This window comes from Ictidomys tridecemlineatus, chromosome 1 (genome assembly GCF_052094955.1).
Source record: "Ictidomys tridecemlineatus isolate mIctTri1 chromosome 1, mIctTri1.hap1, whole genome shotgun sequence".
NCBI classification, from domain to species: Eukaryota; Metazoa; Chordata; class Mammalia; order Rodentia; family Sciuridae; genus Ictidomys; species Ictidomys tridecemlineatus.
In genome coordinates, this window is record NC_135477.1 from 151614344 (window position 1) to 151637281 (window position 22938).

Genomic DNA, 22938 nt, shown 5'->3' on the forward strand with positions numbered 1-22938 from the left:
TTTATCTATTATATTTGTAGCAAGAACAAAGTCACAAAGACTTTCCTCCATGTTTTTGTTCTATTGGTCTTATTGCTTCAGTTTTTATATTTAGGTGGATGATTTTTTTTGTGTGTGTGTGTGTTGCTGGGGACTAACTCAGGGCTTTCTTCACAACTCACTGATGCTCTTTTTAAAACTAATCTCTCTCTCATTCTGTTTCCTTTTGGATAATATAGATCTCTATGTCTTCAACTTTACTAATCTTTTCTTCTGCTATGTCTAATTCCATCTATTGTTTCTTTCATTTTATATTTTTCATCATTTATAATAATGACAGGGCTATGGGGACTCAGCCTGGGCTGCAGTGTTGCTAGGTAGTCATAAGGGTCTCTTGGGATTACAATTGTAGTTTTCATCTTTTGCAGTCTGAGTCTTTCAAAAATATTACCCTTGTTTCTTTTTTAAAAACACTTTTTTAAAATTTAAAATTTTTTTTAATTTTTTTATGCGGTTGTGAGGATTGAACCCAGTGCCTCACACACGTTAGCCGAGTACTCTACCACTGAGCCACAACCTCAGCCCCTCCATGTTTCTTCTTAACCTCTTGGACTACAGTTATAGAACCTGTTTTGATGTTCTTATCTAGCTAATTCTAACATCTGTGCCATTTCTGGGTCAGTTTAAGCTAATTGATTTTTCTTTTTCTTATGGCTCTTTTCCTGTTGCTTTATGCGTAGTTAGTCCAATTGGATGCCAGATATTGTGAAATTTATGTTGTTATGTTGCTAGATATTTTATTCTCCTATAAATAAATCTCTTGAATTTTGTTCTGGTATGCAGGTAAGCCATTTAGAAAAAATCTCCATCCTTTCAGGTTTTGCTATCAAGACTTGTTAAATCAGGGCAGCATTTTTCCTAGGACTAATTAGTCCCTGTTACTGAGACAAGATCTTTTTTGCTTCTACTGTCCAGAGTCCCATAAATTATTTGATTTTCTCATCTAGCCGGTAGGAACAGGTGCTCTTCTCAGCCTCTGTGAACTCCGGCATTGTTCTCCCTATTCCTTCCTGATCATTCCTTCTCTGATTGCCGTTTGTGTGTTGAACAATATTCTATTATAAACTTAAGGCAGACCCTCTACAGATGTCTGTTTTCTTTCCCTTCCTTGTTACTCTGTCTTAGAAATACTGGTTGCCTTGGTCTCCTCTGCTGCTCAGGGGTCTCTTCTCCTTGTTTTTTCTTCCTGTGTCTGGGCCCTTGCCCAAAGCAATATGCTGGGGAAAGACATAAGGTTACCTCACTTGTTTTCTGTCTCACAGGGATCATTATCTTTTATTGCCTGATGTCCATTATATTGAAAACTGTCGCTTCACACATTTTTTTTTCTGGCTCTTTGGTTATGTCAGGTGGGAGGGGTAAATCCATTTCCTATTATTCCATCTTCCTGGAAGCAGAAGTGTCTATTCTATTTTTATTACATTATTTTTCTTTCAAGACACAGTAGAAGGAACCTTCCTTTGTAACAGCAGCTGGACAACGCAGGTTCCCATGGTGCCGGGATGGCTTTGCTTCTCAGAGCAAGTCTATGCTTGCTGTCATATCATTCCCAATTTACAGTAAGGGAACCGAGCCTTGGAGAGGTGAAAGGACTTGTCCAAAGTGACACTGAGTATAAAGGCAGAGTGAGCATAAAATCCATGTCCTCAGTACACTGGGTTGCCCTTACAGTTTCCAGGAGAGGAAACAGCTGCATGGAATAAGGGTTGATATTATTATTTTTAGAAGTGTTTGGAGTAGGGAGGGGGTAGGAAGGTTCTGAGAGTAATATTTCCAAGATTGCAGGGCTAATACCTGGGAGCTTGGAGAAAGTCAGTGGACTCTTTGAGTGGTATTACTGTTGTACCCTCTGTCCCATCTCATGTCGGGAACAAAAGGAGTGTCTTCTAACCCACTCTAGCAGATGGGAAAATCGGGCTTTTTGTCAGACTTGTAAGTTGGAAGTCTGAAACTCCTGAAAACTCGGGGATGATACAGAGTTACTGGCTGCTCAGGGGTGGGGTGTTGGGGATGGGAAAGCATCTGAAAGCTAGAGGGTAGATTTGTGGAAGCTGAAGGAGAAGCGCTCCCAGGTGGGGGTCACAGGTGCAGCTATCTCTCCAACCTCCTCACATCTCCTGGATGTGTGATTACCCCTGCTCCTCCCTCTTCTTCTGAGTGAGAAAGGTGGGAAAATGAATTCGTGATGCCATGAGCAGATGAAGTGTTATGCAGAAAGCTTGCCAGGGTGGGCAGCACAGATGACTGTTGGGTAGGGAAGGAGGTGGGGGAAGCAAATGTGCAAACCTGAGCTTCAGAGAACAGGGCGATGGGGACTCAGCCTGGGCTGCAGGGTTGCTCCCTAGTCTCTCTGGATTAAGGGGAGAAAACAAAAACTCCATCTCTCCATAGGAAAAATGTCCAAGACACATTGTAACAAGAGCAGGAGGACACCTGGTCAACAAACAAAAGTCAATTGTACTTCTACATATTAGCAACTGAAAATTAGGAAACAAAAATTGTGGAAAAGCCCACATATTTAGAATCTAACAAAACACGTGTAAGACTTGTATGTTGAAGACTCCAAAATGCTAAAGAAAGAAAAATCAAAGGATCCAAAAAACTAGAAATACATATGGTGCTCATGAAATAAAATCTCAACACAATAAACACATCACTGTTCCCCAAAATCAATCAATAGATTGATATTTGATAAACTGCATGCAGAGTCCTGTGTTACATAGCATTTTGGTCAACAGTGACACAAATATACAATGGTAGTCCCCTAAGATTATATTGCCTATCGATGTCATAGTTCTCTTAGTTTGTGTAAATATACGTTCTAGTACTTCTTCCTTTTTGTATAAATTTTTAAAGTCAGCTTGTTTATAGATACATAAAACTCTGCTGGGATTTTGGTCAGAACACACTGTTATCGAACACAGCCATATGTTACTTACTGACAGAATACACCCTGAGGAGTGCATCATGAGTGGTTTTCCTCATTGTGCAAACATCACAGAGTGTCCTCCACAGTGACAGGAAAGCTCTGTTGCCACAGGGGAATGGCTTCATCTCACCTGTAGTGGATTTAGCTTAAGATCCACAGCAGGGCTGGGGATGTGGCTCAAGTGGTAGCGCACTCGCCTGGCATGCGTGGGGCGCTGGGTTTGATCCTCAACACCACATAAAAAATAAAATATTGTGTCCACCTAAAACTAAAAAAATAAATAAATAAAAAGATTCACAGCAGCTGAAAGATGTGTTTCTGGAGGTGGAAGGGGTTCTAGTTTGCCATTGGGGACTGAGCTGGCTCCTGCTCTGGGAGCTGGAGCTCTCCTTCTGGGGAAGGTGACAGAGCTGTCCCTTTCCATTGATGGTGGTATTACTGATGTCTTCTTGTCCTCAAACTGAGAGGTCTGGACTGCCCCAAATCTAATGATATAAATGGGGACACTGCTGCTGGGGACAGCACTATACTATATCTCCAGGTGGTACTGGAGCTGCAAGAGGAAAGATCCCCAATATGACTGTCTTTCTCTGAGTCTTTCCTAATCCATAGAAGATCCTGTCTCTGAGATACTGCCTCTACCCCAGCCCCTGTCCCCACAATAGAATGTCTGTATAGATTGGGGTCTACTGCCTGCACAGTCCCAGGCTCATCCTGCTTTTGGCCTAATGTCTGTCCCTTGAGCTTCCTCCCAGCAGGACCCAGCACCAACCTCTCTCAAACACTCTATGTCACCCTCAGGTCTTCTCACTGACTCAACCTCACTGGGATCTGGGTCCCTTCTGCTGGGACAGGATCCTGTGGACATAGAAGGTCAGGTCCAAGCCAGCCATGTTGAGCAGCACATAGGCCATTAGCTGGGTCAGGCTGGCCATATCTGGATACTCACAAAAATCCTTGGGGTATTTGTCCAGCCAGGTTTGCAGGATGGAGCAAAGTGTGCTGGGAGGCAGGCAGGCAGGCAGGCAGGCAAGCAGGCAGAGTTAGGGACTTGACCTCTCCTTCCCTAGGCCCTTCCAAGTCCCCCTGCAGGGTAGATTTCCATGCAGAGGCTGCCCAGCCTTGTAAGTGCAGCTGCTCACAGAGGGCAGAGGTCGGGGATCCATGTGTGAACAGGTTGCACCTCATATCTCTTGTCCAATCTCAATACAGAATTGTGCAGGCAAGCCTAGTTGGATGGACTGTAGTGGAGATGAATTCTCACAGTGCCTGGCTCTGAGCCCCCAGCTTGCTCTCCTCTGTCCAGGTGCCCTGGACCCTACCCACAGATATCTGTCTTCCTCCTCCTACAGGCTTAGCCTCAGACCTCAGCCCTCTGTGGGGAATCACAAAAAGTTTGAGACTTATGGTTTGTCCAGCCCTCTTCAACCTCAGTGCCCAAGAGTCCCCACTCTGGGGACAGGAGCTCTCCACAGTCAAGGTGGAAGAATCCATACCTAGAGGAAGACAGGAGGGTACCATCTCTAACGTCTGACAGGAATGGCAGCCCAGGAGGACTGGGCTTTTTTGCATCACTCCCTAAATTATATGCTAAATGCCTGGAAATGTGCCTGCATACAGTAGGCACTTCATATATTTTTTTTATTGTTTCATCAGTATAATTTTAACCAGTAGGCATATTAATGTCACATATAGCTTTTTAAATTTTAAATATGTTTAAAAGCTATGTTTACAAGATGAGATACCAAGAATACATAGTTGACATAGGTTGTATAGGTAATCATTTTGACTATGTAAGAAATACAATCAGAATACTGCTATGGTGAAAGAAAAAGACTTTCTTTTTAATCATTCACATTCAGTACTGGAAATGCTCTACGAACACATGAATCCAAACAACTCATTTTGTTTCTGCTTTAAACCTGCTAAATTATCTATTGCTGGCTTGATGATTGCATAGTTCAACATAAAAATGCATTCTACTCAAATTCTCAATAATAAGTCTGATTAGTTAGATAACTTCCCAATCATAAAAGCTTTTATTTTAAGACAAGTATTATTCAAATGTAGTGTGGAAATCAGACTCACTGTGATTGGGATAAAAAGACAACTCTAGAAGAACCCTGCACATGTGATACCTACTGCATTTTGGTGCATACTGTCTTGCATTCCTTACCTTTCTTCCTCCTCTTTGAAGTGCTGGATTAAAGTGTATTCACACTAAAAAGCTACACACCAGGCTTAATATGAGAACTATGTGTTTAAGAAAACAAGACATTCTAAATAAGAAATCTCCAATTATTTTATGTTTTTACGACCCTTCTTATGAAGAGTGTTTTATGTGCAATAGCTGCAGATAGAAATAAATCTACATTTCACTCAAGCCCAATCAAATATATCAAATATAAAATACAACATAAAGCAAACTACAAAACAGCAGTGATTCTTAGAGCAGCATGTGCAAAATTCAATATTTTGTTATCTAGTTACATCACTGTGGTCAGAAAAGAAAAGTGCCAAAACTCCCTTTTCCATTCCACTTAAACTGGTTCCCCACAATTGCAACAAACATCTCCTGTGACATTAAGTTGTCATCGGCTTGTGTGATCCCCAGTTCACTCAATCTTTTCTTCTTCATGTGGTTTTTTTGTGTAGAGACAGCAACTAGTTCATTTACAATTTCACAATTACCCTCAACTTGCTCAGAAAGGTCAGTTCTTGCAGAAAGCTCCATTCTGCCTGTTGCACACTGAATCAGCTCTTCTAGATCCACTCTTCCAGCTGCATCTGCCTCTTCACTTGTCTGAATTTTAAGTGCTTTATTTTCTTCAATTCCATCGTGGGCATTGTCTTGCAGTTCATGGAAAATTGTAGGCTTCACCAAAACAACACCATAACCTTCATTATTATGTATGACATTATTTACCATGGATATTTTAGGAATGTCATAATGCTCATCTAAGAAGTCCTTAATGAGGATCCCCTCCTTGCAATGATGGATCCCATTGTCACTCAGGATACACTCACTCCCAGGATATATTTCAATACCAGCATCCTTGGCACCATATAAATCTGAGTTCTTCATTAAAAATTCAGCTGATGTTCGTACTATGACTCCTGTAGTTTCACACTGCAACACACAGTTTTCAATGTAGTCTTGCCACGATGAATGATTAAGATTCCTTCTACAGCATCATGCTGAACAAATTTTATGTTTGAGATTTTAATATCCGCACCTGTGCCATCCATAAAAGTATCTCCTTTGCCTCTCTTTTCTATCACAATATCATCTGGTAGACCATATCCTTCCAATTCAATGGAATCAGCAATGGAGAATGTGCCATGTACCACGTAATGACCAGGACAAACAATAACAGTGTCACCTTCAAAGCAAGCATTTATAGCAGACAATGGATCTCTGTGGAACTGAACTTCTATTTCCCCCTCACAATGCTCTTCAAAAAGCTTGTCCCTGAGCAGAGCCCGAAGTAGACCAGTCATCATGGTGGATGAGACCCCATGGGTGACCTTCTGGCCATTTGGACGTTGCCCTTTGCTTGAATATTAGAGTTCTTCTGATAACCAAACACATATCTCAACAAAGGATTCTCAATGAGTTTTAGCTTTAGTTTCAACTGTTCAATCTCCGAATAGAATTTTAATCCTTCCACCATGGAGATATTTTCTTGCTCAGAATCAGAATTACAATTTGACAAACTGCTTCTCAGATTTAGAAATTTCCTGTAACTCTCCTCACATTGAGACAACAGATTACGGTAGTCAACAAGAAGTCCTGAAGGAACTCGGTCTTCAAGAATATCATAATACAATCTCAATCGAGGTTCAACACATCTGACAAAATGATCATACTCATCCTCCTCTTCTTCATCCCAACCCTTCCAACTGTTTTGGTAGAAAAATCTGACGTGCTCAATTGCAAGGGCTGCCTGGTCAAATACTCCAGAACCATCAAACACCACCCACGACTCCTGCAGGGGCAACCGACATTCCTTCAGCTCAAGGAGCTCTTTCACACAATCCAAGGTAAAAGTGTTCACTTCAGAGTCACAGACATAGGGTTCAGCAAGCTTCACGACTGCCTTCAAGGCTGCAAAGTCCACATCTGTAACCTCAAACACATTAGTGTGCCAGACTGCCCGCCATCCAGATGGTTCAAGGACCTTCTCCAAGAACTCAGCTGTGAATTCCCTTACTTCGAGGCCTTGCAGTCAGCTAAAATGTAATCTTGATAGGCTCTGAATCGTTCAGAGAACAAAAGTTGACTTGTTTGGAAAATTTCTGGGAAAAGAGTTTTTTCCTTCAGGCACAAAACTTTGTAAACTAGTGACTGGCTTATCGTGGTAGCTACAATCACTGCATGACTCTTCATCTTGGAACAAACCTTTCTCCAGGGGCTCCGGCTCCTCCTCGGCTGCCCAGTTAGTGTGCTCTGGTGCCATCGCCCCAAGCCCCAGATCTCCACCCCTCATATATGTTTTTGCAATGAAAGAACCCAACCATCTCTTCCTAGAATCTCAGTGGGCCAGGGGATCCTCATTCTACTCCCTGGTGTCCCTGCTCTGGCTACATCTAGGTTGGAGACCCTCTGAGATGGATTCTGGAACATCTTTTACAAATAAAGAAACTGCTTTTCCCAAAGCCTTAGATAAGTGAGGCCTAAGGCAGAGTTTCTTCACTTTGCAGGGCCAGGCCTGGGGCAAGGATTTCCTTGGCTCATCCCACTTGGTCCTGAAAATACGCTAGGAGGGTGATCCTCTGAAAATCCCAATTTCCACAGAGAAAACTGGGGCTTAGATGGTGCAGGGCACCAAGCAGGTAGAGAGTTCCCTTGGGCCTTAAGGTTGTGTGCACCTTCAGAACATTAGGTTCAGCATCTGCTGCATGCACAGGAAGACACAGACAAAGCAGGGGTCTCCACTCTGTAGGGCAGGTACCAGGTATTTCAGCAACTTCTCCACCATGCCTGCCTTGAGAGTCTCCATCCTGTTGGGATCATCCAGGGTTGGGGATGACTCATTTTCTCCCTGGAGTGGGACCAAGGAGGGACAGTTCAAACAGAAAATAGCAGTAAACTGTAAAATGACTCCCTGCCATACAGTGAGGTGAAAACGGCACACGAAGAATCTTCCTTCTCAGGGCAAAGTGGCACATGCCTGTAATCCCAGCAACTCCGTAGGTTGAGGCAGGAGGATTGTGAGTTCAAAGCTAATCTTAGCAATTTAGCGAGGCCCTAAGCAGCTTAACAAGACCCTGTCTCAAAATAAAACATAAAAAAGGGCTGGAATGTGGCTTAGTGGTAAAGCACCCCCGAGTTCAATCCCCAGTATTAAACAAGAAAACACCAAACTTCCTTCACATTAATGTATACACACACATGCATTCACGTGTGTGCACATACACAATCGGGCAGGGTCTGGGGCTGTTCATGGAGGGATCAGGATGGTAGGCCGCCCTGTCTAGCCTCTGGTCTCCTCTGGGAAGATTACCAAAGGTGTCAGGGGTGAGGGCTGATTCACTGTCTCCAGACGAGGACAAGACCCCCACTCCATGCTTTCTGGAGGCAGAAACCTCAGGAATCTGCAAGTGAACATATGTCCACCAAGGTCTTCAGACAAGTGACCTGAATGGGGCTGGCTCTGGATTATGGGTGACTGGTTACCAGCGTTCCAGGTTCTGTTTATTCCATTGTCAAGGAAATGAGGTCACTTCCTGGGCTCTTCCACACAAGACCATCCCCAAAGCTCCATGGGATGTTGACTGCTATCCTCTCCCCATGACATGTGCACAAGTGGACAGGGTTACCTTCTGCCCCATCATTCCCAGGCCTGGGTGCAGCTAGTGTTCCAGATTTGAGGAGACAATGGGGTTCATCACTGGATAGTGCTTTTAGGAGGTCCCTCTGAAGGAAGAAAGACACCTTCACTCAGCCCTGGCAGGTTCTTGACTTGTGTTGCAGAAAGGAATTTGGGGATGTGTCCAACGAGGCAAAAATGAAGGTTTATTTGGGAAAGCAAAGGGATTTATTAAGGAAAGCAAGCAACAGAGCAGAAGGTGCACTCCAAGGATGGAGTGTGGTGCTGGAGAGTGAGATGCACCTTTGAGGTGCACCCTTCCTTTTAAAAGAAATTTTGTAATTAGTGAACATAACAAGTATGTAGAGATAACATCACATCATCTGGTGAACTCGTAATGGAAGTCCATTTTATGCTTTGAGTGCAAACCTTGCTGCTCCACTGCAAATGGCTTATTTTAAAAATTGCATTCCCTTCTCCCTTCTTCTTCTTCCTCCCTTTCTCCTCCCTAACAGTGGGTGAGACAAAGCTAACATTTTTCTTGTCCCAGGCTGAGCATCTATCATGTCCTTCACTGCTGAAAGAGTGTTACTGCCCACAAGAAAAAAGAAACTCCAAACCCAGAAACTGGAGTAATGGCTCTCTCAAGGACACTGATGGACACTAATTATATTTACTGATAATATTTGAATCCCAGGCCTTATGTTCCTCTTTTAAAAGCCTCCATGTTCCCCCTGGCAGGGAGAATCACAGCATCTGGACAGGAGTTTTTGTTTTCCAAGCAAAACAATAAAGCTTTTCCTTTTTCTCAAAACCTTGTCCTTGTTGTTGGATTGGCAATGGGACAAGGACTGAGTTTTTAGTATCAATTTCAATTCTCTTAATCAGAAAGCACAGGGTAGTTGGTTCTTTCAGGATCTCTAGATTGATTTCATCTAGTTAATACATAGCATTTGGACTATACCTATAAATCTTTAACAATATTTTCCCATTAGGCTTAAAAAAATTGTGTAAAGCTGGGTGCTAAGGCACACGCTTGTAATTCTAGCGACCATCAAAGCCAACCTCAGCAATTGCTAGGCGCCAAACAACTCAGTGAGACCCTGTCTCTAAAAAAAAAAAAATCATGTAAACTTTCAACCTATGTGGGAATTTATCATGTAGACTCAACAATACTTTTAAGATTTATGAGGCTTTTAGGAATTTGGAGAAAAACAGTAAAGGTGAGGATGTACATAGATGTACATAGAACATCTTAGATTTAAAGTTACAATTTTTTTCCCCATCCCTGTTTCTTTTCTTGGCAGTGTTGGGGATTGAACACGGGGCCTTGTACATGCAAGTAAGCACACTACCAACTGAGCTAAGACCCCAGTCTCCCGTTGGTTTTCTTCAAACTTTGCTTATTTCTTCTATCCTACTCAGGTCCTCTAGTAAGTCCAAACTTTCTGCGCCTAGGGAGGGAGTGTTTGGGGGTGGGAAACAACTCTACAAGACATTTTACTGATAAAAATAGACACTAGTATTGCTGTATGTATACACTTGACTGTATGACCAATGTGATTCTGCAACCTGTACACTCAGAAAAATGAGAAATTATACCCCATTTGATTCAAACGTATGGTATGTCAAGATCATTGTACTGTCCTGTGTAACTAATAAAAAAAAAACTGGAAGGTTTGCGTTGGTTCCCTTCCTGGATTAAACAGGGATTCAAATATATCTATCAAAGAGTAGGTAAGGGAGAAATAAGGGCAATAAAAGCAGGCTGAAACGTTCAGCGAGACTTAAATTGAGAGCGAAATCTATGCTAATTTGAAAGAGCAGCGGCGGGAAGCACGTTGCATGCCGGGATTTGTAGTCCCTTCTGGGGAAGGCCACCCTGCGCCTGCGCAGACGGGCGGATGCTCTTCCAAGCGCATGCGTGAGGCGGCGGCGCCAGGACTGATTGCTACCAGGCTGGCGGCTCGTTAACCCTCTGAAACATCGTCATGGCGGTCCCCGCGGCAGCCATGGGACCCTCGGCGCTGGGCCAGAGTGGCCCTGGTGCGATGGCCCCCTGGTGCTCCGTGAGCAGTGGTCCGTCGCGCTACGTGCTCGGGATGCAAGAGCTGTTCCGGGGCCACAGCAAGACGCGCGAGTTCCCGGCGCATAGTGCCAAGGTGCACTCGGTGGCCTGGAGCTGCGACGGGCGTCGTTTAGCCTCCGGATCCTTCGACAAGACGGCCAGTGTCTTTTTGCTGGAGAAGGACCGTTTGGTGAGTTACCGGCGCCCGGCCCTGGCCTGGGAGAGGGGCTGTGGTGGAGCGAGGTGCGGTGAGGGAGACAATGAGGGTTGGAGGGCAGAGGAGTGGAATGGAGATCGATTTGAGCACTAGGAGGAAGGGTGTGTGGTGAGGAGAAAGGGGGGTTGGGAGTGTGTACGGGACAGGTCGCCAAGGGGTAAGGACGCGGGGGGGGGCGGGGGGGGCGGGATGGGGCAGATAAGAGGAAGACTGATGTTGAGGGGAAGTGTGTGTAGCGAGTGTGGTAGAAAGGAGGTGTGTTGATGAGGAGGGTGAGGATGAAGACTGGTGTTGAGCAGGATGGATGAGAATGGGGGTGATGAGGATCTTAAAGTCACAGGGGAGCGGTTCGAAGGAATCCAATGGTAATGAGGAATGGCTAGGTTCTCTTGGGGTGATGGAGTCCCTGTCGGGTTGAGGAGCCCCTTTTTGAAGTCCTTTGGGAACGGGCAGGTGAATTGGGATGTTGGTGCTAGAGTAGTGGTGGAAAATCAGAAAGAAGGGAACTCAGATGTGGAACCTCAGAACAGTTCAGAGTGATTAAAGTGGAGGGAAGGGAGGCTAAACAAGAGAGTTCTGAAGAAAGGACTTGGAAGGACTGGATACTTTTGAGTTATCTAGATCGTCTTTGTCCCAAGATACTTTCAGTGGAATACATGTAGAGGCAGTACATCATGAAGCGTCATCTGGATTCTTTCCTTTCAGGTCAAAGAAAACAACTATCGGGGACATGGGGATAGCGTGGACCAGCTGTGTTGGCATCCCAGTAATCCTGACCTCTTTGTCACTGCATCTGGCGATAAAACCATTCGCATCTGGGATGTGAGGACTACAAAATGCATTGCCACTGTAAACACTAAAGGTGACTATTCAAAGTGTGCATTGGGAAGATAAGCTTCTTTTATTAATTCAGCAACTATTTATGGAATATGAGCTTTAGTGCTCTGCAAGGTGTGGGAAATCCTGAGCTGAATAAGACAGTCCTCTAGAACCTTGTGGTTTAATGTGGAGAGAGACATATGCATAAAAATGTCATAGTTCGTTCATGGAGACTTCTACAAGATGGATACCCAGATTAGAAATTTATATGTATACCTGGGAACATACAGAATTTGAGCACTCTTTTTGAGTAACCAAAATAATTTGGTGGTCAGGATGCAGTGGGTAAGGAGTAGGAGGGGCAGTCTTAGGAGGGAATGGCATATGCAAACGCATGGAGACTTTGGGAAATTCAAGTAGATTAGAATGGCTGAAGCTTGGATAGTCTTGGTGGTGTGGAAGAAAATAACCAGAATGTTATGTAGCATGTTTATAGGCCATGTTCTTATCAGATATTATCCTATCAATCTTGAGGTAATTTATCATAATTAACACTTAAGATGTCATTGATTGGGCTGGGGATGTGGCTCAAGCGGTAGAGCGCTCGCCTGGCATGCGTGCGGCCCGGATTCGATCCTCAGCACCACATACAAACAAAGATGTTGTGTCTGCCAAAAACTAAATAAATAAATAATTCTCTCTCTCTAAAAAAAAAAAAATTAAAGTTTAAAAAAAAAAAGATGTCATTGATTGTAAAATGCTTCAATATTGTATGTACCATTAGGGAGGAAAGTTGCCTGATAACCATGATATACCCAAAAGTTTGGAATTCATCTTTATCCATTTAAAAATACATCATAGAAATTAAAATGTGAAAAAACTTGAATTTTAGAATTGATAAAATTGAAATTTTTAATTTATATTTTCAGTAGTGGATTATTGGATTTTTTGAATAAGACTTACTTGGAGGAAGTAGAGTGATACAATTAATGCTTTCCCCAAGTACTTAACTGCTGATGCATGAGTGATTTAGGTGGTACATGGATGAATGTTAAAAGTTATATATATATTTTAATGCCTAATAGAAGAAAAGAACTAGCTCATAGAATTTGTTGTTCAATTGAAACTAAACTTATTTAAGGAACTTTTTGTGTCAATTTTGAGAAAAAAATCTTTAATAAAGAAAAGTATAACTGTTACATTGATAGGATAGAAATTGGGGAGGAGGTATGTGAGTAGAGTTTGAGAAATGCTGGTATAAGAATGAGAATCTTGGTGTCAAATCTGGGTTTAAATCTTGGCTCTGTGACTTTATGGCTTTGACATTTTGGCTCATCTTCTTATTGTCCCTTTTTTTTTATTCTTTTTCTTTTTTAAATCTGTGGATAAAAAGGATATAATGTGTACTTGTGAGGGCCAAATGGGGAATTTTATAAATGAATGTGCTGGAGTACTAGTTCCCCTTCTATTGACTAGAACTTTAATGAATGAGCTCTGAAGATAGTTCTGGTCTTCTTTCTAGGATAGCAAATAAACTTCTGGAGGATTATGGGCAAACAGGTGATTTGCTGATTATATCTGGGTTCCCAGGGGAGAACATTAATATCTGCTGGAGTCCTGATGGGCAGACCATTGCTGTAGGCAACAAGGATGATGTTGTGACCTTTATTGATGCCAAGACACACCGTTCCAAAGCAGAAGAGCAGTTCAAGTTTGAGGTCAATGAAATCTCCTGGAACAATGACAATAATATGTTCTTCCTGACAAATGGCAATGGTTGTATCAACATCCTCAGGTGAGTAGGCTCTCTTGTGGGAACTGTCATCTCTTTTTCTCTGTTGGTACTGGGAATTGAACCCAGGGTTGTTTTACTATTGAGCTATGTCTCTTGTCAGGACACATGACTAAATCAGTCAGGATCACTCCAGGTGAACTGGGCTGGCAAGAAATAATCACACAAAGACACAGGAAATACCTTTTGCTTTGGGTTCTGTGATGGCTCCTCTGACTCAGTTCCCACAAAGTGGGTAAGGCAGGCAAGAAAGAGAGAGGGGCATGCCTCAAACTCTGGTTTTATTGGGGGAGGCTGTTTGAAAGAACATTCCATCCATATAAGGCAGAGGGGTAATGTTACAAAGGGCAGCCCACTCCCATTGGGTAGCCCCCACTCCCAAAGCTGTGCTTCTTTGCAGAGCTGAGATGGGTTCCACCTGCTTCTGGGTCAGGGAAGCCAGTCTCTGCATTTCCATCACTCAAAGCTAGGGGGCGCCCAGCTCCTACGTGGCAGCTCCCTGCAATCTCTAGCCCTTTTTATTTTGAACTGTGGTCTTGCTAAGTTGCAGTCCTCCTGCCTTAGTTTCCTGAGTAGCTGGATTATAGGTGTGTGCTGCCAGTGCCCTGCTGACTAGGATATCTGTGTGCTGGGTGCTATGGCATATACAGAGATGAGTTAGACATGAATCTGTCCTGAAGAACTTAAAAGGCAAATAGTAATTTAAAAAATCATAATTTCTGTTAGGCACATTTGAGCCAGTTACTTTACATTTCACTGAGTTCTCAGAAATTCCAGGGGTTTGAGTGTATGCTTCCTATTTGACAGATGAGGATCTGAGGTTCAGAGAGGTTAAGTCACTAGTCAGCTAATGAGCACTAGAACTGCATGCATTTTGACATATGACTAATTTGTATGCCTAAAGTTTCAGCTTAAATGTCACTTTCCCTCTGGTGATGCCATCTCCATTCTTCTTATTTTCCAAAGTTCGAGGAAGGTTAGAATTGCAAGAAATGTAATTGCGTATTTACTTGTCTATATCCCTCATTACACTGTAAATTCTACTATGGCAGGGACTATGTTTGCCTTGTTTATCGTTGAATTGCCAATATCTTAGGTTAGTACCTGTAATAATTGTAGGATCCCAGTAAATATTTGTTCTGTAAATGAATGAATTGAAATTCAGGTCTGTTTGAGTCTGTCCTTACTGTTATCCTAGTGAGCAATATTAGGCAGAGTGAGATAAGTTCTGTGATTGAGAAGCCAGAGTTTGCCCTGAAACCCCAAGGAAAGAACACATTCATTGTAGGGGTTGAAAGAGAGTTTCTCAGATTGATCTTAAAAGGTGAATATAATTTTAAGAATAGCAAAACAGTAGACAAAACCGTTGTGAATAAGTGTGACTTATTTGGAGAGTAGTTAGGTCAGGGTTGTTGAGGAGTATAAGGAGAGAGGGCATGATAAAAGTTATATAAAATTGAAATATAATTTGGGACTAGATTATAAGAAGCCTGGGCACTGGTGGTACTTTTATAATCTAGTAGTTATGCCTGCTAACTTAGATTTTATTTTGTAGCCAATGAGTATTCTATACTTTTTAAAAGAATCCTATTTATTATAAAACAAAGATATTGAAGATTATATATAACACATGTTTAGCTTAATGAACATCTGATTAATATTTCAGTAACCTCACCTAGGTTGAGAAATAGTACTTTTCTGCCACCCCGTAAGTCCATACATATGTTTTGTCCTAATCACAACTCTTTCCCTCAAAAGCAAATACTCCTTGACTTTTATAGAGTTTCTTTTTCATTTAATCTAGTACATCCTATGTACTGTAGTTTTGCTCATTTAAAAAAATACAATGTCTTATGAGTCTGTTAACCCACAGGATTAGACTCTATCCCCTTCTTTTCCTTTACAACTTAGCAATTGAAAAACAAGACTGTTAACCTGTGGAAGAGTCCCAATCTAGATCTGCTTGTTCCATATGTTTAGGTGTTAGAGTACTTTTATGAAGCAATACATTCTTTTATCTACTATTTGGTTATCCAATGATATAGTTCATTTAGGAAAGGCAGGATAATTTATTTTTTAGTTTTCAGATAATGAATTTGTTCCTTATCACTTTCTAACATGACAGCCAGTTAGGATTTTTTTTTAAAAAAATAATCATTATATACTTGTATTTAAACACAGTGGAATGTATTTTACTCTATTATAATTATTATCCTTATTAAAGCTCAAATTATCTCATCTTTGGCCAATGAGAGTCTTCAAGTTGATTTCTGAGTTCTTTTTTAGACATAATCCTAGTAGTCTTATGTTTCTTCCTCTCTGATAGGATAAGATGTTCCAGGTTCATCTTGTATGTTTTTGCTCCAGACCTTTAGTCAGAAAATCCTCTAAGCAGCTCTAAATTATTTTTAGAGAAATAATACTGACACTACTGGAGTGATTCTGCACCATGTACAACCAGAGAAATTAGAAATTGGGCTCCATTTGTATATAATATGTCAAAATGTGTTCTGTAAAATAAGTAAATAAATATTTTTTTTAAAAAAGGAAAAAAGAAACTAGCTTGGAATTTCCATTGCTGCTAGATTGATCAATGTTTCTAAACCTTTGTAGTGAACAGAGGTAGAAAATATATCTATATATTTTAAAGATAAAATACTTTGTAAATTCAGGCTAATAACTTTCAATTAAAATTTAGGATGACAATTTTTAAAAAAATATTTATTTTTTAGTTGTAGTTGGACACAATACCTTTATTTATTTATTTTTATGTGGTGCTGAAGATCAAACCCAGGGCCTTGCACACGCTAGGTGAGCACTCTATCACTGAGCCACAAACAACCCTAGCCCAAGGATGACAGATTTTTACTATACCTTTTTTATATTACAAATGCATCTCTTTCCAAATTTGGTTTCTTTCCAAACTTTTGGTTTTTAAAGACACAGGTGATAATAGAAATAGTATATCCCCTTGTTACTTTTTGCCTTTATTCCATGTTAAATACTATCTAACCACTATCACCAAGTTGATTTACTTAAAATGGTAAAAAGAAATTATGTTTTTTGCATAATTTTTGCATGTATTTTCCCCTCACTTAAGAAGTAATATCATATATAGTCAGAATATACAGCTATTATATATTATACCCTTTTAACCATATGTAGTTTCACAAGAACCTGTATCGTTAATGTTCCTGTTAGTTTGTGTGCTCTTAAGTGTGTAGTTAGTTTGATTGTCAAAGCTCTTTCTCAAGCTAGGCATGATGGCACACACCTGTAGTCTCAGATACTAGGGAAACTGAGCCAGGAGAATCATTTAGCCCATGAGTTCAAAGCCAGCCTGGGCAACATAGTATGACCTTGTCTCAAATAAGATCAATCAGGAAAGGTTCCTGGGAGCATTATTCCTGTAGTTCTTTTTATAACTTATTTATACTTATAGAACTTTTAGATACTTTATTAAATTTTTTTGGTATTCTTTATATTTGGTAGTTTTGCTAGATGTAAAAATCCTTGATTCATAAATTCTTGCTGTTTATCTTAAATATGCTACTCCATTTTCTTTTCACATAAAATGTTGCTGTCAAAGAGTCCGATGATAATTTAATTAAGTCCAATAATTTTACTAGTATGTGTCTAGGTGTTGGGTTGTTGATTTATATTCTCATGTATGTGTTGTGCTTTTTCAAAATATGTAGCTTGAATACTTTATTTCAGGAAAGTTTCTTGAATTGCACTTTTGGGTAGTGTTGTGTAGGTTTTTCCTTTCAGTGTCGTCTGTCATTGTCTTAGCATCACAGTCCTCTTCTGCAGATTGATTGCTTTCTATCATGTTTCTCAGCTACCCGGAACTGAAGCCTGTGCAGTCCATCAACGCCCATCCTTCCAATTGTATCTGTATCAAATTTGACCCCATGGGGAAATACTTTGCCACAGGAAGTGCAGATGCTTTGGTTAGCCTCTGGGATGTGGATGAGTTAGTATGTGTACGGTGCTTTTCCAGGTAAACGACTCAGTCATCATTCCTTTGGGGTGACTAAATTTTATTGCATCCTGGGTAAAACTGTACCATCTTCTTTTTGGTAATTGTCATGTCTCTCTCCATCCCCTTTTATAGGCTGGATTGGCCTGTGAGGACCCTCAGTTTTAGCCATGACGGGAAAATGCTGGCATCAGCATCAGAGGATCATTTTATAGACATAGCTGAAGTAGAGACAGGTAACTTCATGAGAATCTTTTTCTGTCTTTCGTCCCTGGATATCAGGCCTTCTTTTGTTATGTGTTTTTAGCTCTGCACGTTACTGCTTTACCAGTGTAATCATAAATGTTTATGTTATGACTTCATTGCCAGGTAATAAAAGAGTAAAGGGTTAGATAAGAAAGTGCAGACCTGACGGAAAATGATTTAGGAAAATATTTTACATTTTGTTAACTTTTAATTGTTCTACTGTAAAGAATTTTTTTTTAAGTAGAAAGAGGTCAGGAAGAGAAAAATATGATCTGTGATCCCACCATCTGAATACAACTCCTGTTCCTTTTTTTTTTTTTAACATTACCATATATTTCTGTCTTTAGTTTCTATATAACTTGAAAAAACTTTGTTTTAAATTTAAGGACTTATCAAGGCTTCTTTTCTTTAAACAAAACAGAAGTTGAAAATAAAAAAATGGGGGAAAAATTCATTGTACAATATAATTTTCTTAGGGTTCCTCTGCTCCTGTACTAGAGAATGAACCCAGGGGCACTGTAGCACTGAGCTATATCTCCAGCCCTTTTCACTTTTTATTTTGAGAAAGGGTCTTGCTAAGTTGAGGAGGCTGGCCTCAAACTTGTGATCTTCCTTCCTTAACCTTAGTCCCCAAGTAACTGGGATTATAGGTGTGTGCCACAGCACCTGGCTAGATTTATTTATTTATTATTATTTTTTAATATTTATTTTTTAGGTGTAGATGACACAACACAATGCCTTTATTTTTATGTGGTGCTGAGGATTGAACCCGGGTCCTGCCCGTGCTAGGCGAGTGCTCTACCGCTGAGCCACAATCCCAGCCCCTAGATTTATTTTTTAATGTGTCTTCCTTCCTTCCTTCTTTCCTCCCTCTCTCTCTCCCTTCCCGTCTCTCTTCTTTCATTATAGCCAGGCTTGGTGGTGCATGCCTACAATACTGAGCCAGGTAATTTAACAGGAATCTGTCTAATCTCCACTCTATCCCACCTCCAAAAAGAATCCAAACTATGTAGAATTCCCCCTTTCATTTCCCCCTGGAAAAACAGGAAAAGAAACCTTGAGATTCTACTATTTAAAGAATACTTGTTAATAACATTGTGGTGTGCACTGTGCAGCCATACATATCTTTTACGTAATCCCGTGTTCCTGTGATGCAGTATACTTTCCTGCTGCTTACTCTGTAACCTGCTCATCTCCCTTGCAGTATTTTAAAACTTCTCATGACAATAGCTCCTGAGCTTACCCTAGTCACTTTTAAGGGATTTAGAACTCCACTGAATGTATCAGAATATACTAATTATTCCCAACTACTAGGTGGCTTGTAATCTTTGTACTTCTTAAATTAAGTACTTCATTTTACATATGTGACCATCCTTTTGGGTAAACCATTGAAATTGTATTGCTGAGTTCAAGCTTATCACAAGACACCTTGCAGAAAGGTTACTTCAGTGTTTACTCTTAGCAGTAGTGCATGGTTATATGTTTTTCCCATGCAATCTTTGTGCAAATTTCTCTTTTTAAAAAAAGCGTTTTTAGTTGTTGATAGACCTTTATTTTATTTATTTTTATATAGTGCTGAGGATTGAACCCAGTGCCTCACACATGCTAGGCAAGTGCTCTACTACTGAGCCACAACTGCAGCCCCTATCAAATATTTTTAACAGACCTATTTTTAATTTTCTCTGTAACCTAGTTTAAAAATTTAAAGGCAAGGTGATTATCAAAGTAAAATATGATTACATTATTTATAGCATTGTTTTGTGCATAAATGAGAACACCTAAAGTTACTTTAGGGGATCAGTTAAGTTTATACACCATATTACTGTGCTAAGAGGAAGAGCTAGGTCTGTATGTGCTCAGATGGCAGGTCTGCAGGTCATATGGTTGAATGAACAAAGCAAGTAACCAGACTCTTCATGGGTTGTGTTTCTGTTTAGGTAATGAAACTAAAACTTAATTGTAAAAGAACTTTTTATAAAAACTATATCAGATGTAGAAGATTGGGAGAAGGCCACGTGATAGAGAAAAAGGATAAATTTAAACTTACATCGGTGATTTAATATCACTAAAATTAAAATAAATAAAAAATTCGGTCCCTCAGTTACTCTAGGCACAGTTCATTTCATGGACTCAGTAGCTGCATGTGGCTTGAAGCTACCATATTGGACAGTGCAAAAGAGGATGTTTCCATTGCAGATGTTTCTGTAAGGCACTGTTCTGTGCTCTGTACCCTTGCATTGTTTGAATTTTATATGGTAATGCATCTTCATTTGTGCTTTAAGAGTAATAATGTGCTTATTATAAAATATTTGGAAAATGCTCGAAATATAAAGAAGCAAGTAAAAGTCACCCATAGTTCCATAATATTTTTGTGTATTTCTTTCTAGTCTGTCCCCCACAGTATGTTTGTTTTTTTTTTTTGGTATGTTATAGGAGCAAATAAGATATTTTAGATACAATTTTATATTCTGTGTATTTTAATGGTTAAAGTTAAAATATGAAGTAGTTTTTTTTTCTGGTAGCATAATAGAACAGAACTTTGTTTTAATATAGTCCAGTTTCAGCTCCTCAATACCATATACTGCATCAGTCTACTTCATCTTTGGTGGTCTGGAATGGTAATGCCAGTCTCATATAGTCAGTATGGTATGTATCTTTCAATGATTAAACTTTCCAATAAGACCAGGGTGTTAAATTTATAAAGCTACATGGTTATTTGGAAAACATTTAGAAGCCCTCTAGTGTTTACTTGGGTTTTTTTAAAAAAAACTGTGTTTGTTATCTTAACCAATCCATAACAGATAACATGGAATTAATGGCCTAAGAGAAGTCAAAGAGGTGTAGTAGCTTCAGAAACATTTTTTTTATGTCCTTATAACTTGGAAATTTGCTCAGACATATAGCTGTAAATGTTAGATCATATCATCATGAAGAATGGTTTCTGTGAGGAAAAATGTGAATTGTCCCTGAAATAGAATTACTTAAAAAAATTGATTCATACATACACAATGTATGAATATAAATATTTCTATTTAATAGCTTTGATATAATTTGTATACCATATAGTTGACCTAATTGAAATGTATAATTCATTGTATCCTGTATCTTTACATTAGTATCACTCTGTAGGTATTTTATTATATAATCTTAACTGAGATTGAAAAAAAGTTTAATAGAGCTAAAGAATGTCAGATATCATGTATAATTTTGACAAATTGGGAAAAAGGTCTGTTTGAAAGGCATTATGGTTTAGTAGATCTGTTTCTTTGGAGACAGACTGACTTCATGTGCTGTCTCTGCTTTTTCCTTGAAGTCTGATTTTGTTAAGTCACTTTTTAAAAAAATAAAACGGGGTTTAAAGTTGTTAACTGCCTTACTGGGATGTTCTTGGTATTCAATAAAATATAAACCATTTGATACTTAATGGGTGCTCAACAAATAGTAGCAGCTATTACCTTTTTTCCAGGTAGTGTAGAATAGAGGTTCAGAGTACTCAGCTTAACCTTCTTGTGTTCAGACTCTGCTCTGCCACCTACTGGCTTGTGACCCATATGTGTCTGTCTCAGTGTTCTCTATAAAATGGGGTAATAATTATACCTATCTCAGGATTGTTAAGTGGATTGCATGAATTTATAGAGGTGAGTACTTAATTAAATTGATTTGTTTCTCTATGTTGATTTCTGTAGGAGACAAACTATGGGAGGTGCAGTGTGAGTCCCCAACCTTCACTGTGGCTTGGCACCCCAAAAGGCCTCTGCTTGCATTTGCCTGTGACGACAAAGATGGCAAATATGACAGCAGCCGGGAAGCTGGGACTGTGAAGCTGTTTGGGCTTCCTAATGATTCCTGAGAGGAGGACCTGACGTAAGGAGAGGAAGCCCTGCAGAGACACCATGTAGTTTGGCCTGTTCTCTTGGACTTGATGGATACCCTAAATATTTGTAAATTGCTAAAAATTATAAAAGTCTTTTGTGAGGCTGCCAGTTCCAGTTCCCTTCACATGTTTTATGTTAGCTTTTCCATTTTTCCCCCCAGTAACAGTTGGCTAAGGAGGACTTTGCACTGTGGGACCTCCTGTCTTCCCTGATTTTAGATATGTGGCAGACTTTGTGAGTTTGATGCTGCTTGGATAATGCCTAGTTTGGAGAGAGGGTGGGATGAGGATGGAGGCTTTTTAATGATTAAGAAAGAAATATATATATGTATAGTTTTGTGAATTGAGCATTTAACAAAACTGACTTTTTATTATGGGGTTTTGGGACTTTTATAGGTATGTATTATTATTAAAGGGAGATATTGCTGTTTGTATTTTCTTTTATAATCAGAGAAATAGAGTTTGAATGGTATAGTTCTGTTTAATGACCTAACCAAAGAACCTGAAATATAGGAACAAAGCATTTAGTGCATGGGCTACAGCAATCCTTAGAAGTCATCAGTGGTTTCTGTGAATGTGTGCGTGGGCCTGGCTTCAGTATACACAGGATTTGTAGATAAATTATGACAAACACTGAGAAAAGTTATAAAATATAAACGAGAAAGACAAAATCAAGGTAAGACAAATGCAAATTAGAACAGAAAGTTATGACTGGGGAAATTAAATAGAAATATGTAAATATTGTTAAAAAGAACATGCCGGCTCCTCATGGAAAGCAAAGCCTCTTATCTGTAAGAGAAGTGGCTCATGCAAGGACTTGTTACCTATGAATGATATTTTGATTTTTCATTGTATCTTAATTTTTTTGTCATTAAAAATAAAACATAGAAATGTGCCTCAGTAAATGTTTATAAGGAATTTTGGGAAAAGTAGGTAAAAAGAAAAACTATTCCTGGTACCAAGAGATAATCATTATTAGCTTTTCAGTGGATAGCCTTCTGAGGTTTTCCTGTGTCCATATTATATATAAAAACATGTTTATTTTTATATAATCCTTGAAGGGTACACAAATCAAATATGACAAGATACATTAGGCAACGTGCCCAGTACTATGTTGAGTGCTATTGTAAACAGTAAGTCTTTTTTTTTTTTTAAAGAG

General features: G+C 39.9%; 2 protein-coding genes across 2 annotated transcripts; one reads left to right on the forward strand and one right to left on the reverse strand.

Annotated features, from left to right (window-relative positions):
* Positions 1-4894: 4894 nt before the first annotated feature.
* Positions 4895-7447, reverse strand: LOC101957263 (SHC SH2 domain-binding protein 1). The gene is given in 5 exon segments (XM_021731562.3): positions 4895-6118; positions 6121-6516; positions 6519-7187; positions 7190-7283; positions 7285-7447. Coding segments are annotated over 5 exon segments (1953 nt in total). The 5' UTR covers positions 7429-7447; the 3' UTR covers positions 4895-5468.
* Positions 7448-10692: 3245 nt separating this feature from the next.
* Thoc3 (THO complex subunit 3) lies at positions 10693-22674 on the forward strand. The gene is made up of 6 exons (XM_078049639.1): positions 10693-11039; positions 11772-11928; positions 13476-13680; positions 17519-17680; positions 17795-17895; positions 21592-22674. The coding sequence occupies exons 1-6, from the start codon at positions 10773-10775 to the stop codon at positions 21753-21755; spliced, it is 1056 nt and encodes a 351-aa protein (XP_077905765.1). The 5' UTR covers positions 10693-10772; the 3' UTR covers positions 21756-22674.
* Positions 22675-22938: the final 264 nt, after the last annotated feature.

What these genes read in the sequence shown, in the direction of transcription:
- Thoc3 (XM_078049639.1), top strand. Translation starts at nt 10,773, where the DNA reads ATGGCGGTCCCCGCGGCAGCCATGGGACCCTCGGCGCTGGGCCAGAGT. An exon ending in GGTTGTATCAACATCCTCAG is followed by an intron (nt 13,681 to 17,518) that starts GTGAGTAGGCTC and finishes CATGTTTCTCAG; the next exon opens with CTACCCGGAACTGAAGCCTG. An exon ending in TGTGTACGGTGCTTTTCCAG is followed by an intron (nt 17,681 to 17,794) that starts GTAAACGACTCA and finishes CCCCTTTTATAG; the next exon opens with GCTGGATTGGCCTGTGAGGA.